The sequence below is a fragment of the Salvelinus alpinus genome, chromosome 31 (assembly GCF_045679555.1).
Source record: "Salvelinus alpinus chromosome 31, SLU_Salpinus.1, whole genome shotgun sequence".
Classification (NCBI taxonomy): domain Eukaryota; kingdom Metazoa; phylum Chordata; class Actinopteri; order Salmoniformes; family Salmonidae; genus Salvelinus; species Salvelinus alpinus.
This window is the reverse complement of record NC_092116.1, coordinates 43041494-43055975: the sequence shown is the minus strand read 5'-3', so window position 1 is coordinate 43055975 and position 14482 is coordinate 43041494. Positions and strand designations below refer to the sequence as shown.

The 14482-nt window shown below is 42.2% G+C and overlaps 1 protein-coding gene across 1 annotated transcript in view; it reads right to left on the bottom strand.

Moving 5' to 3' along the window:
* Nucleotides 1-273: 273 nt before the first annotated feature.
* LOC139561624 (low affinity immunoglobulin gamma Fc region receptor III-A-like) overlaps nt 274-14482 on the bottom strand; it is a 40468-nt gene continuing 26259 nt past the window's right edge. Inside the window, exons 4-6 of the mRNA XM_071378844.1 lie at nt 8848-8994; nt 1735-1776; nt 274-917 (exon numbers count right to left, since the gene is read on the bottom strand). Of these exons, the coding sequence (XP_071234945.1) occupies nt 895-917; nt 1735-1776; nt 8848-8994 (212 nt within the window). The 3' untranslated portion in view covers nt 274-894. The remainder of the gene's footprint in view (nt 918-1734; nt 1777-8847; nt 8995-14482) is intronic.

Below are 14482 nucleotides of genomic sequence, written 5' to 3'. Positions count from 1 at the left end.
CCTGGGGGCTGTAGGGGAAACCTGGAATGGAGCATTTAGAAGACACTCAAGGCCCTGGGAGCTGTAGGGGAAACCTGGAATGGAGCATTTAGAAGATACTCAAGGCCCTGGGGGCTGTAGGGGGAACCTGGAATGGAGTATGTAGAAGATACTCAAGGCCCTGGGGGCTGTAGGGGGAACCTGGAATGGAGTATGTAGAAGATACCCAAGGCCCCTAGGGGAACTGAGTTGTTTTGATGTCATTCAGAACAGATTAAAAAACAGGCTACATGGTTGAGGAAAATAATTTATTTAATTCTATATGATACAAAGACAAAAGCAATATCTTAGCTAGATGATTAAATGAAAAATAATGGTTTTGCACAAAACAACCACAATAAAACAATTGGACTACATTAGTTTCATGTTAAAAATCAAATAATAATTTGTCTCTACTACTATAGAGACCAAAGTGGAAAAATAAAGAAAATAATAATAATTGAATTCTCCTGTCCTGTATGTTTTCTATCTCTGTAACATGTAATGGTATAACATTATACTGAACCTGTAACAATAATGCCTGAACCACAACACCTATCAACCTAGTTGATCTGTATAGACATGAAAAGTTAAGGCATTTACAATGTATCAACCATAATGCTATACAGTATATGACCAGTATATGACTGATGTTAAAGCTGCTGAATGAATAATACAACACACATTATATTAAAACACATTCCAATCAGAATAATACATGTATCAGTTAATAGATCACATTTGATCAAATGCCACTATTGTTCCAGCAGGTGGAGCTACAATGTAACAACATACAGCATTGTGACTCACAGTTCTATATTAGAATTCCATGAGTTCCATTCTGATGGTTGTTATGGTGATCAGGTGATCTCAGCCTCACTCTTCTTCAACATGATCACCTGTTCAACACAGAAGTAGTTCATCAGTGTGGCCATGTATTTACTTATCCAATACAGAACCACTTAGAAATGTAAATCATATCAGAAGATTTACTAGTCAATACTGTGCTACTTAGAATCCTATCAAATTACTTCCAATGAGGTTCCTGCTTATGTCCAGTTCTCCCTTATCAATACCAGGGCTATTTACCAATTATCAATAGCAGGGCTATTTACCATTTATCAATACCAGGGCTATTTACAATTTATGAATACCAGGGTTATTTACTCCTTATCAATACCAGGGCTATTTACCATTTATCAATACCAGGGTTATTTACTCCTTATCAATACCAGGGCTATTTACTAATTGTCAATACCAGGGTTATTTACTCCTTATCAATACCAGGGCAATTTACTCATTATCAATACCAGGGCTATTTACTTATTATCAGTACGTGGCAATTTACTCCTTAGCAATACTTGAGATATTTACTCCTTATCACTACCTTGAATATTTACCTCTTATCGGTATGTGGGCTATTTACTGCTCATCAATACCCAGGATATTTACTTCTTATCAATACCCAGGATATTTACTCCTTTTCAATACCCAGGATATTTACTTCGCACCAATACGAAGGGTATTTACTCTTTTTCAATACCATGGCTATTTACACCTTATCACGTATCAGTTCATATCAGTTCCCTTACATATTGTGGTAGTTAATCCATCCTACTTTCTACTTCTACTAAGAGGTACATAATATAGTACACACTGTGTTCAGAATACCATATTGTGCCACTGCAGCTGTTGTGTTGTAAGGTAGAAACTCACCTAATTGGTCTTGGTGTGTCTTCCTGGGTAATCTGGTTTCTCCTAAACAGACAGTTATCAACACTTTACAACATGGTTCAATCAGAGCTACAGTTATCAACACTTTACAACATGGTTCAATCAGAGCTACAGTTATCAACACTTTACACTTTACACTGCTGCTGGAGAGGAGTTCCGGAGTATCGCGAGACGAGAAATGAATTGGACAGCTGACCCTAACCAGACAGGAAGAGGCGAAGCGAGAGGGACAACAGGGCCCAAATATAATGTTAGCAGTGTGGTTAGGTTTATGTTTAAAATCACATTTTAAGAAAAATAAATTGTAGAAATAGGCGGGTTTATGACTTTGTGGCTGTAATAACTAGTGACGACCAGGCACAACACCGATATAGTGTTTTTTTCTCAAGGTTGGCGGGATAACTACTTATATCGGTACACTTTACAACCTAATCATATTACAAAACGTCTATTTGATCAAATAAGCCCACGTATCAAATAAGCTATTCAATGTTTTGTTAACCAAATTAAACACTCATTGACCTCCATACAAAAACTTGGGTACCTTCCGGTCTTACATTCTCCCGACTGCGTTCCATTTTTGAAGACATTTATTTTCATGCTTAGAGTGGCCACTAGAGTATCTGATCAATTTAATGGATATTTGTGTCGTAAACTATTTTTTATACATTCAGAAATGAAATATCGGTTTGGGGCGTCAGATGTGTCCTTATAGCCTTTTCCAATTTATTAGGCCTACGCTTTTTGGCCTAGCTACCTATCTGACAATGAAGGCAGTTATTTTAGACATGAGCATCGATTTATTGACTGCCCTTTTGTAAGTAAAGAAAATCTATATGCTTCTCATATTTTGGCTAATATTGATTCATATTTGATTTAGGTCAGGTCTTTTTGTTTTGTTTTTAATTACCGTTTATATTTTTAGTTTTTTCCATCGCAACTTTTTTCCCTCATTCAACTCTTTCACTCCGGACGCTTTATCTGGACATGGTTCGTCAACACCTTCAACAGCCGAAGCTAAGTAGTAACATTAACATGATGTCTTCTAATTGCAGTCGCTGTACTCATAATATACAGGAGAACGATCGCCTTACGGCGAGAATAGCTGTGCTACAAGCCCAGCTTCAGATGCAATCGTTAGGCAAGGGTAATTTCAGTGTAGGAAAGGAAGAAACAGCGTCTGTGCCACCAGTAAGTACAGATAGTAACGTTAGTATAAATCCCCCCGCACAGTCCCCGCAGCCGGACAACTTTCTCATGGCTTCTGGAGGGAAATGCTGTTGGAATGCTCAACCGGTGTCGCTTATTCAGCCGACAGAAACTTTCAACCGGTTCTCCCCATTATGTAGCGAGTCGGAGTCTGAGTCTGAGTCTTCGCTTGTCTCTACTCCTCCCGTTACGGGGTCTGAGACGCCGAAGGCTCCCACCATTAGCTCTGACAAATTGAAAACCCTAGTCATTGGCGACTCCATTACCCGCAGTATTAGACTTAAAGCGAATCACCCAGCGATCATACACTGTTTACCAGGGGGCAGGGCTACCGACGTTAAGGCTAATCTAAAGATGGTGCTGGCTAAAGCTAAATCTGGCGAGTGTAGAGAGTATAGAGATATTGTTATCGACGTCGGCACCAACGATGTTAGGATGAAACAGTCAGAGGTCACCAAGTGCAACATAGCTTCAGCGTGTAAATCAGCTAGAAAGATGTGTCGGCATCGAGTAATTGTCTCTGGCCCCCTCCCAGTTAGGGGGAGTGACGAGCTCTACAGCAGAGTCTCAGCACTCAATCGCTGGTTGAAAACTGTTTTCTGCCCCTCCCAAAAGATAGAATTTGTAGATAATTGGCCCTCTTTCTGGGACTCACCCACAAACAGGACCAAGCCTGACCTGCTGAGGAGTGACGGACTCCATCCTAGCTGGAGGGGTGCTCTCATCTTATCTACCAACATAGATAGGGCTCTAACTCCTCTAGCCCCACAATGAAATAGGGTGCAGGCCAGGCAGCAGGCTGTTAGCCAACCTGCCAGCTTAGTGGAGTCTGCCAATAGCACAGTCAGTGTAGTCAGCTCAGCCATACCCATTGAGACTGTGTCTGTGCCTCGACCTAGGTTGGGCAAAACTAAACATGGCGGTGTTCGCCTTAGCAATCTTATTAGGATAAAGACCTCCTCCATTCCTGCCATTATTGAAAGAGATCGTGATACCTCACATCTCAAAATAGGGTTACTTAATGTTAGATCCCTCACTTCAAAGGCAGTCATAGTCAATGAACTAATCACTGATCATAATCTTGATGTGATTGGCCTGACTGAAACATGGCTTAAGTCTGATGAATTTACTGTGTTAAATGAGGCCTCACCTCCTGGTTACACTAGTGACCATATCCCCCGTGCATCCCGCAAAGGCGGAGGTGTTGCTAACATTTACGATAGCAAATTTCAATTTACAAAAAAAAAAATGGCGTTTTCGTCTTTTGAGCTTCTAGTCATGAAATCTATGCAGCCTACTCAATCACTTTTTATAGCTACTGTTTACAGGCCTCCTGGGCCATATACAGCGTTCCTCTCTGAGTTTCCTGAATTCCTATCAGACCTTGTAGTCATAGCAGATCATATTCTAATTTTTGGTGATTTTAATATTCACATGGAGAAGTCCACAGACCCACTCCAAAAGTCTTTCGGAGCCATTATCGACTCAGTGGGTTTTGTCCAACATGTCTCTGGACCTACTCACTGCCACAGTCATACTCTGGACCTAGTTTTGTCCCATGGAATAAATGTTGTAGATCTTAATGTTTTTCCACATAATCCTGGACTATCGGACCACCATTTTATTACGTTTGCAATCGCAACAAATAATCTGCTCAGACCCCAACCAAGGAGCATCAAAAGTCGTGCTATAAATTCTCAGACAACACAAAAATTCCTTGATGCCCTTCCAGACTCCTTCTGCCTACCCAAGGACGTCAGAGGACAAAAATCAGTTAACCACCTAACTGAGGAACTCAATTTAACCTTGCGCAATACCCTAGATGCAGTTGCACCCCTAAAAACGAAAAACATTTGTCATAAGAAACTAGCTCCCTGGTATACAGAAAATACCCGAGCTTTGAAGCAAGCTTCCAGGAAATTGGAACGGAAATGGCGCCACACCAAACTGGAAGTCTTCCGACTAGCTTGGAAAGACAGTACCGTGCAGTACCGAAGAGCCCTCACTGCTGCTCGATCATCCTACTTTTCCAACTTAATCGAGGAAAATAAGAACAATCCAAAATTTCTTTTTGATACTGTTGCGAAACTAACTAAAAAGCAGCATTCCCCAAGAGAGGATGGCTTTCACTTCAGCAGTAATAAATTCATGAACTTCTTTGAGGAAAAGATCATGACCATTAGAAAGCAAATTACGGACTCCTCTTTAAATCTGCGTATTCCTCCAGGGCTTAGCTGTCCTGGATCTGCACAGCTCTGCGAGGGCCTGGGATCGGGAGAGACACTTAAGTGTTTTAGTACTATATCTCTTGACACAATGATGAAAATAATCATGGCCTCTAAACCTTCAAGCTGCATACTGGATCCTATTCCTACTAAACTGCTGAAGGAGCTGCTTCCTGTGCTTGGCCCTCCTATGTTGAACATAATAAACAGCTCTCTATCCACCGGATGTGTACCAAACTCACTAAAAGTGGCAGTGATAAAGCCTCTCTTGAAAAAGCCAAACCTTGACCCGGAAAATATAAAAAACTATCGGCCTATATCGAATCTTCCATTCCTCTCAAAGATTTTAGAAAAAGCTGTTGCGCAGCAACTCACTGCCTTTCTGAAGACAAATAATGTATACGAAATGCTTCAGTCTGGTTTTAGACCCCATCATAGCACTGAGACTGCACTTGTGAAGGTGGTAAATGACCTTTTAATGGCGTCAGACCGAGGCTCTGCATCTGTCCTCGTGCTACTAGACCTTAGTGCTGCCTTTGACACCATCGATCACCACATTCTTTTGGAGAGACTGGAAACCCAAATTGGTCTACACGGACAAGTTCTGGCCTGGTTTAGATCTTACCTGTCGGAAAGATATCAGTTTGTCTCTGTGAATGGTCTGTCCTCTGACAAATCAACTGTACATTTCGGTGTTCCTCAAGGTTCCGTTTTAGGACCACTATTGTTTTCACTATATATTTTACCTCTTGGGGATGTTATTCGAAAACATAATGTTAACTTTCACTGCTATGCGGATGACACACAGCTGTACATTTCAATGAAACATGGTGAAGCCTCAAAATTGCCCTCGCTAGAAGCCTGTGTTTCAGACATAAGGAAGTGGATGGCTGCAAACTTTCTACTTTTAAACTCGGACAAAACAGAGATGCTTGTTCTAGGTCCCAAGAAACAAAGAGATCTTCTGTTAAATCTGACAATTCATCTTGATGGTTGTAAAGTCGTCTCAAATAAAACTGTGAAGGACCTCGGCGTTACTCTTGACCCTGATCTCTCTTTTGACGAACATATCAAGACTGTTTCAAGGACAGCTTTTTTCCATCTACGTAACATTGCAAAAATCAGAAATTTTCTGTCCAAAAATGATGCAGAAAAATTAATCCATGCATTTGTTACTTCTAGGTTAGACTACTGCAATGCTCTACTTTCCGGCTACCCGGATAAAGCACTAAATAAACTTCAGTTAGTGCTAAATACGGCTGCTAGAATCCTGACTAGAACCAAGAAATTTGATCATATTACTCCAGTGCTAGCTTCCCTACACTGGCTTCCTGTTAAGGCAAGGGCTGATTTCAAGGTTTTACTGTTAACCTATAAAGCGTTACATGGGCTTGCTCCTACCTATCTTTCCGAGTTGGTCCTGCCGTACATACCAATACGTACGCTACGGTCACAAGACGCAGGCCTCCTAATTGTCCCTAGAATTTCTAAGCAAACAGCGGGAGGCAGGGCTTTCTCCTATAGATCTCCATTTTTATGGAACAGTCTGCCTACCCATGTGAGAGACGCAGACTCGGTCTCAACCTTTAAGTCTTTACTGAAGACTTATCTCTTCAGTAGGTCATATGATTGAGTGTAGTCTGGCCCAGGAGTGTGAAGGTGAACGGAAAGGCTCTGGAGCAACGAACCGCCCTTGCTGTCTCTGCCAGGCCGGTTCCCCTCTCTCCACTGGGATTCTCTGCCTCTAACCCTGTTACAGGGGCTGAGTCACTGGCTTGCTGGTGCTCTTTCATGCCGTCCCTAGGAGGGGTGCGTCACTTGAGTGGGTTGAGTTACTGACGTGATCTTCCTGTCTGGGTTGGCGCCCCCCCTTGGTTTGTGCTGTGGTGGAGACCTTTGTGGGCTATACTCGGCCTTGTCTCAGGATTGTAAGTTGGTGGTTGAGGATTTCCCTCTAGTGGTGCGGGGGCTGTGCTTTGGCAAAGTGGGTGGGGTTATATCCTTCCTATTTGGCCCTGTCCGGGGGTTTCTTCGGATGGGGCCACAGTGTCTCCTGACCGCTCCTGTCTCAGCCTCCAGTATTTATGCTGCAGTAGTTTGTGTCGGGGGGCTAGGGTCAGTTGGTTACCTGGAGTACTTCTCCTGTCTTATCCAGTGTCCTGTGTGAATTTAAGTATGCTCTCTCTAATTCTCTCGTTCTCTCTTTCTCTCTGAGAACCTGAGCCCTAGGACCATACGTCAGGACTACCGGGCATGATGACACCTTGCTGTCCCCAGTCCGCCTGGCCTTGCTGCTATTCCAGTTTCAACTGTTCTGCCTGCGGTTACGGAACCCCTACCTGTCCCAGACCTGCTGTTTTCAACTCTTAATGATCTGCTATGAAAAGCCAACTGAGATTTATTCCTGATTATTATTTGACCATGCTTGTCATTTATGAACATTTTGAAAATCTTGGCTCTCTCTAATTTTCTCCTTCTCTCTTTCTTTCTCTCGGAGGACCTGAGCCCTAGGACCATACGTCGGGACTACCGGCCGTGGTGACTCCTTGCTGTCCCCAGTCCGCCTGGCCTTGCTGCTATTCCAGTTTCAACAGTTCTGCCTGCGGTTATGGAACCCTTACCTGTCCCAGACCTGCTGTTTTCAACTCTTGATGATCGGCTATGAAAAGCCAACTGAGATTTATTCCTGATTATTATTTGACCATGCTTGTCATTTATGGAAATTTTGAAAATCTTGGCTCTCTCTAATTTTCTCCTTCTCTCTTTCTTTCTCTCGGAGGACCTGGGCCCTAGGACCATGCGTCGGGACTGCCGCCCGTGGTGACTCCTTGCTGTCCCCAGTCCGCCTGGCCTTGCTGCTATTCCAGTTTCAGCTGTTCTGCCTGCGGTTATGGAACCGCCACCTGTCCCAGACCTGTTGTTTTTCAACTCTTGATGATCGGCTATGAAAAGCCAACTGAAAATGATTCATGATTATTATTTGACCATGCTTGTCACTTATGAACATTTTTGAACATCTTGGCATAGTTCTGTTATAATCTCCACCCGGCACAGCCAGAAGAGGACTTGCCACCCCTCATAGCCTGGTTCCTCTCTAGGTTTCTTCCTAGGTTTTGGCCTTTCTAGGGAGTTTTTCCTAGCCACCGTGCTTCTACACCTGCATTACTAGCTGTTTGGGGTTTTAGGCTGGGTGTCTGTACAGCACTTCGAGATATTAGCTGATGTACGAAGGGCTATATAAAATAAAATTGATTGAAAATTGATTGATTTACAACATGGTTCAATCAGACATACAGCTATCAACACTTTACAACATGGTTCAATCAGAGCTACAGTTATCAACACTTTACAACATGGTTCAATCAGAGATACAGTTATCAACACTTTACAACATGGTTCAATCAGAGCTACAGTTATCAACACTTTACAACATGGTTCAATCAGAGATACAGTTATTAACGCTTTACAACATGGTACAATCAGAGATACAGTTATCAGCACTTTACAACATGGTTCAATCAGAGCTACAGTTATCAGCACTTTACAACATATCTCAGTCAGTATTGCAATACTGCAGAATTGTGAGTATTTTTGATATTATTCTGATTTACAACAGGTATTCTGTTGAATGAGGTGATCCTGTATAAACTCAGGTTCTCACCTTGAGTCCTGCTCCTGCAGCATTTCACCAGCAGTATGATGGTCACCAGCAGGTAGGGAGACCCCACCAGTAGACTACACAGCAGCCTGGGTAGAGACATGGACAACACTGGGACTGCTGGAGATGGAATGGGAGATGAACCTGCATCTGGAGAAAGAATGAGACCTGTATTTTGAGCACATTTATGGGTAGGGAGACCCCACCAGTAGACTACACAGCAGCCTGGGTAGAGTCATGGATAACACTGGGACTGCTGGAGATGGAATGGGTAGGGAGACCCCACCAGTAGACTACACAGCAGCCTGGGTAGAGACATGGACAACACTGGGACTGCTGGAGATGGAATGGGTAGGGGGACCCCACCAGTAGACTACACCGCAGCCTGGGTAGAGTCATGGACAACACTGGAGATGGTGCTGACAGAGACATGAAAATACACACCCATACACATACAGTGGGGAGAACAAGTATTTGATACACTGCCGATTTTGCAGGTTTTCCTACTTACAAAGCATGTAGAGGTCTGTAATTTTTATCATAGGTACACTTCAACTGTGAGAGACGGAATCTAAAACAAAAATCCAGAAAATCACATTGTATGATTTTTAAGTAATTAATTTGCATTTTATTGCAAGACATAAGTATTTGATCACCTTCCAACCAGTAAGAATTCCGGCTCTCACAGACCTGTTAGTTTTTCTTTAAGAAGCCCTCCTGTTCTCCACTCATTACCTGTATTAACTGCACCTGTTTGAACTCGTTACCTGTATAAAAGACACCTGTCCACACGCTCAATCAAACAGACTCCAACCTCTCCACAATGGCCAAGACCAGAGAGCTGTGTAAGGACATCAGGGATAAAATTGTAGACCTGCACAAGGCTGGGATGGGCTACAGGACAATAGGCAAGCAGCTTGGTGAGAAGGCAACAACTGTTGGCGCAATTATTAGAAAATGGAAGAAGTTCAAGATGACGGTCAATCATCCTCGGTCTGGGGCTCCATGCAAGATCTCACCTCGTGGGGCATCAATGATCATGAGGAAGGTGAGGGATCAGCCCAGAACTACACGGCAGGACCTGGTCAATGACCTGAAGAGAGCTGGGACCACAGTCTCAAAGAAAACCATTAGTAACACACTATGCCGTCATGGATTAAAATACTGCAGCGCACGCAAGGTCCCCCTGCTCAAGCCAGGGCATGTCCAGGCCCGTCTGAAGTTTGCCAATGACCATCTGGATGATCCAGAGGAAGAATGGGAGAAGGTCATGTGGTCTGATGAGACAAAAATTGAGCTTTTTGGTCTAAACTCCACTCGACGTGTTTGGAGGAAGAAGAAGGATGAGTACAACCCCAAGAACACCATCCCAACCGTGAAGCGTGGAGGTGGAAACATCATTCTTTGGGGATGCTTTTCTGCAAAGGGGACAGGACGACTGCACCGTATTGAGGGGAGGATGGATGGGGCCATGTATCGCGAGATCTTGGCCAACGACCTCCTTCCCTCAGTAAGAGCATTGAAGATGGGTCGTGGCTGGGTCTTCCATTATGACAACGACCCGAAACACACAGCCAGGGAAACTAAGGAGTGGCTCCGTAAGAAGCATCTCAAGGTCCTGGAGTGGCCTAGCCAGTCTCCAGACCTGAACCCAATAGAAAATCTTTGGAGGGCGCTGAAAGTCCGTATTGCCCAGCGACAGCCCCGAAACCTGAAGGATCTGGAGAAGGTCTGTATGGAGGAGTGGGACAAAATCCCTGCTGCAGTGTGTGCAAACCTGGTCAAGAACTCCAGGAAACGTATGATCTCTGTAATTGCAAACAAAGGTTTCTGTACCAAATATTAAGTTCTGCTTTTCTGATGTATCAAATACTTATGTCATGCAATAAAATGCAAATTAATTACTTAAAAATCATACAATGTGATTTTCTGGATTTTTGTTTTAGATTCCGTGTCTCACAGTTGAAGTGTACCTATGATAAAAATTACAGACCTCTACATGCTTTGTAAGTAGGAAAACCTGCAAAATCGGCAGTGTATCAAATACTTGTTCTCCCCACTGTATATACACACACACACACACACCCACCCACACCAACCCGACCACACGCCCACCCACCCACACACACACACACACACACACACACACACACACACACACACACACACACACACACACACACACACACACACACACACACACACACACACACACACACACACACACACACACACACACACACATAGATTCATAATTGTGTTCATAAATGTAAAATGTGCAGTATATTTATACTGGAGACTGAAAATATTTGGCATGGGTCCTCAGATCCTCAAAAGGTTCTACATTGAGAGCATCCTGACTGGTTGCATCACTTTCTGGTATGACAACTGCTCGGCCTCCGACCACAAGGCACTAGTGAGGGTAGTGCGTACTGCCCAGTACATTCCTGTGGCCAAGCTTCCTGCCATCCAGGACCTCTCTACTAGGTGGTGTCAGAGGAAGGCCCTAAAAATTGTCAAAGACTCCAGCCACCCTAGTCATAGACTGTTCTCTCTGCTACCGCACGGCAAGTGGTACCGGAGCGCCAAGTCTAGGTCCAAGAGGTTTCTAAACAGCTTCTACCCCCAAGCCATAAGACTCCTGAACATCTAGTCAAATGGCTACCCAGACTATTTGCACCCCCCCCCCCCCCCCCCCCCACCTACCTCCCCTCACCACTGCCACTCTCTGCTGTTATCTATGCATAGTCTCTTTAATAACTCTACCTACATGTACATACTACCTCAACTAACCGGTGCCCCCGCACATTGACTCTGTACTGGCACCCCCATGTACAGTGGGCTCCAAAATTACTTGCACCCCTGACTGGCAATGCACAAACCATACTTAAAAAAATATAAACAATATAATTATAGAGACAAACTCAAAATACCAACATGTGAAAAATACTGTACTTTTATTAATGTTTCAATGGAACCCAACAAAATCATTTATTGATTTAATTAAAAATCAATGTCCTCCAAATCAAGGTTTCACAATTAATGGCACCCTTAAATATTATTGTAAATAACATCTATCAACATTAAACCAGGAATTAAATTCCAGAAACTTATTTAATTTTATCTAAGTGTTAAGGAACTATATTGAGCCATTACATCACTTCCTGTTTCACTAGGGTATAAAAATTTGGTAACATGCATGCAATATCCCTTTGTCATCCAACACCATGAAGAAAAGAAAAGAACTGGCAGTTAAAAAGGGACAGATGGTCGTAGACCTTCATAAATCTGGTAATGGCTACAAGAAGATCCACAAACAATTTAATATACCATTGAGCACTGTCAGGGCAATTAAAAAAAATGTAAAAGATGTGGAACATTTGAAAACGTCACGTGTATCGGATGCAAATACATTTTGCCCGTACAATATGCATATTATTATTACTATTGGATAGAAAACACTCTCTAGTTTCTAAAACCGCTTGAATTATATCTGTGAGTGAAACAGAACTCATTTTGCAGCAAACTTCCTGTCAGAAAGTGAAAAATCTGAATTCGAGGCTCTGTTCCAGGGCCTGCCTATAAATGTGCTTGATATGTATTAGTATACATGCACTTCATACTCCTTCCACTAGTTGTCAATAGGCAGTGAGAGAAGAAATGGAGTGTATATCTTGATCTGAGGTCGAATAAGAGCTCTTGGCATGACGTGACACCAATTTCCTGTTTTCAGGAAGGCGCGAGAAGGAACCGGGGATTGCCTTCTGAAGAGCTGTCGTTATAGACGGCTACTATCTCCGGCTTTGATTTTATTTGATAAATGTGACAATATCATCGTAAAGTATGTTTTTTCAATATAGTTTAATCAGATTATTGAAATTCTTTCGGGAGTTTTGGCATGTTCCGTTCTCTGAGTTTGTTGACGATGGAGAGCTTTTGCTTGCTAAATCGAGAGGGAAAAAGGCCGTTCTAAAACCAAACAACAATTTTTCTGGACGAAGGACCCCTTGTACAACATTCTGATGGAAGATCATCAAAAGTAGGACCCATTGTATGATGCTATTTCATATATCTGTCGAACATGTGTACTATTAGTTTGCGCCCAGATTTTGGGGGCTCTCTCGCCATAACGTAAGCTGCATGTCGTAATGAAGTTATTTTTAGAATTCTAACACGGCGATTGCATTAAGAACTAAGCTATCTTTAATTTGCTGTCCAACATGTATTTTTTAGTAAAGTCTATGAATAGTTATTTGATTAGAATAGGTGAGTGTCAGAAATATATCCGGACATTCTGGGAAAAAGATGCTAAGTTTTCCCAATGTATAACCACGATTTGTGCCGCTAAATATGCACATTTTTGAACAAACCATATATGTATTGTGTAATATGATATTATAGGACTGTCATCTGATGAAGTTTGAGAAGGTTAGTGAAAAAATGTATATCTTTTTTATTCGCTATCGCTAACGTGCCTAACGAATCAATGCTGTTGTGTGGTTGGCTATTGTAGTAAGCTAATATAATGCTATATTGTGTTTTCGCTGTAAAACACTTAAAGAATCGGAAATATTGGCTGGATTCACCAGATGTTTGTCTTTAATTTGCTGTACACCATGTATTTTTCATGAATGTTTTATGATGAGTATTTAGGTATTTCAATTTGGTCTCTGTAATTATTCTAGCTGCTTCGGTGCTATTTCCGATTGTAGCTGCAATGTAAAACTATGATTTATACCTCAAATATGCAAATCTTTCGAACAAAACATAGATTTATTGTATAACTTGTTATAAGACTGTCATCTGATGAAGTTGTTTCTTGGTTAGTTTGGTTGGTTCTTGGTTAGTTAGTTTGGTTTTGTGCAAGCTACCTGTGCTGTGAAAAATGTCTGTGCTTTTTTGTATTTGGTGGTGAGCTAACATAAATATACGTGGTGTTTTCGCTGTAAAACATTTTTAAAAATCGGACATGTTGGCTGGATTCACAAGATGTGTATCTTTCATTTGCTGTATTGGACTTGTTAATGTGTGAAAGTTAAATATTTCCAAAAAATATATTTTGAATTTCGCGCCCTGCACTTGGACGGGCTGTTGTCATATTGAGCCCGACACCGCCCTGCAGCCATAAGAAGTTAACTTTTTATGGATAGGGGGCAGCATTTTCACTTTAGATTAATAGCGTGCCCAAATTGAACTGCCTCCTACTCTGTCCCAGATGCTAATATATGCATATTATTATTACTATTGGATATAAAACACTCTGACGTTTCTAAAACTGTTTGAATGATGTCTGTGAGTATAACAGAACTCATATGGCAGGCAAAAAAGCTGAGAAAAAATCCAAACAGGAAGTGAGAATTCTGAGACTGGTCAATGTTCAACTCATCGCCGATTCAATTCCCTGTAAGATATGGATCTGTTTGCACTTCCTACATCTTCCACTAGATGTCAACAGTCTGTAGAACGTGGAATGACGCCTCTAGTGTGATGTGGGGCCGGATGAGAGTTGTTTCAGTCATTTGTCTGGCAGAATGCCAGTTCCTGGTCATGCGCTTTCCTCATGATATTGCCTTGCAACTTATACAGACATGAAGGAATGCTCCGGTTGGAACGTTATTGGATATATATGATAACAACA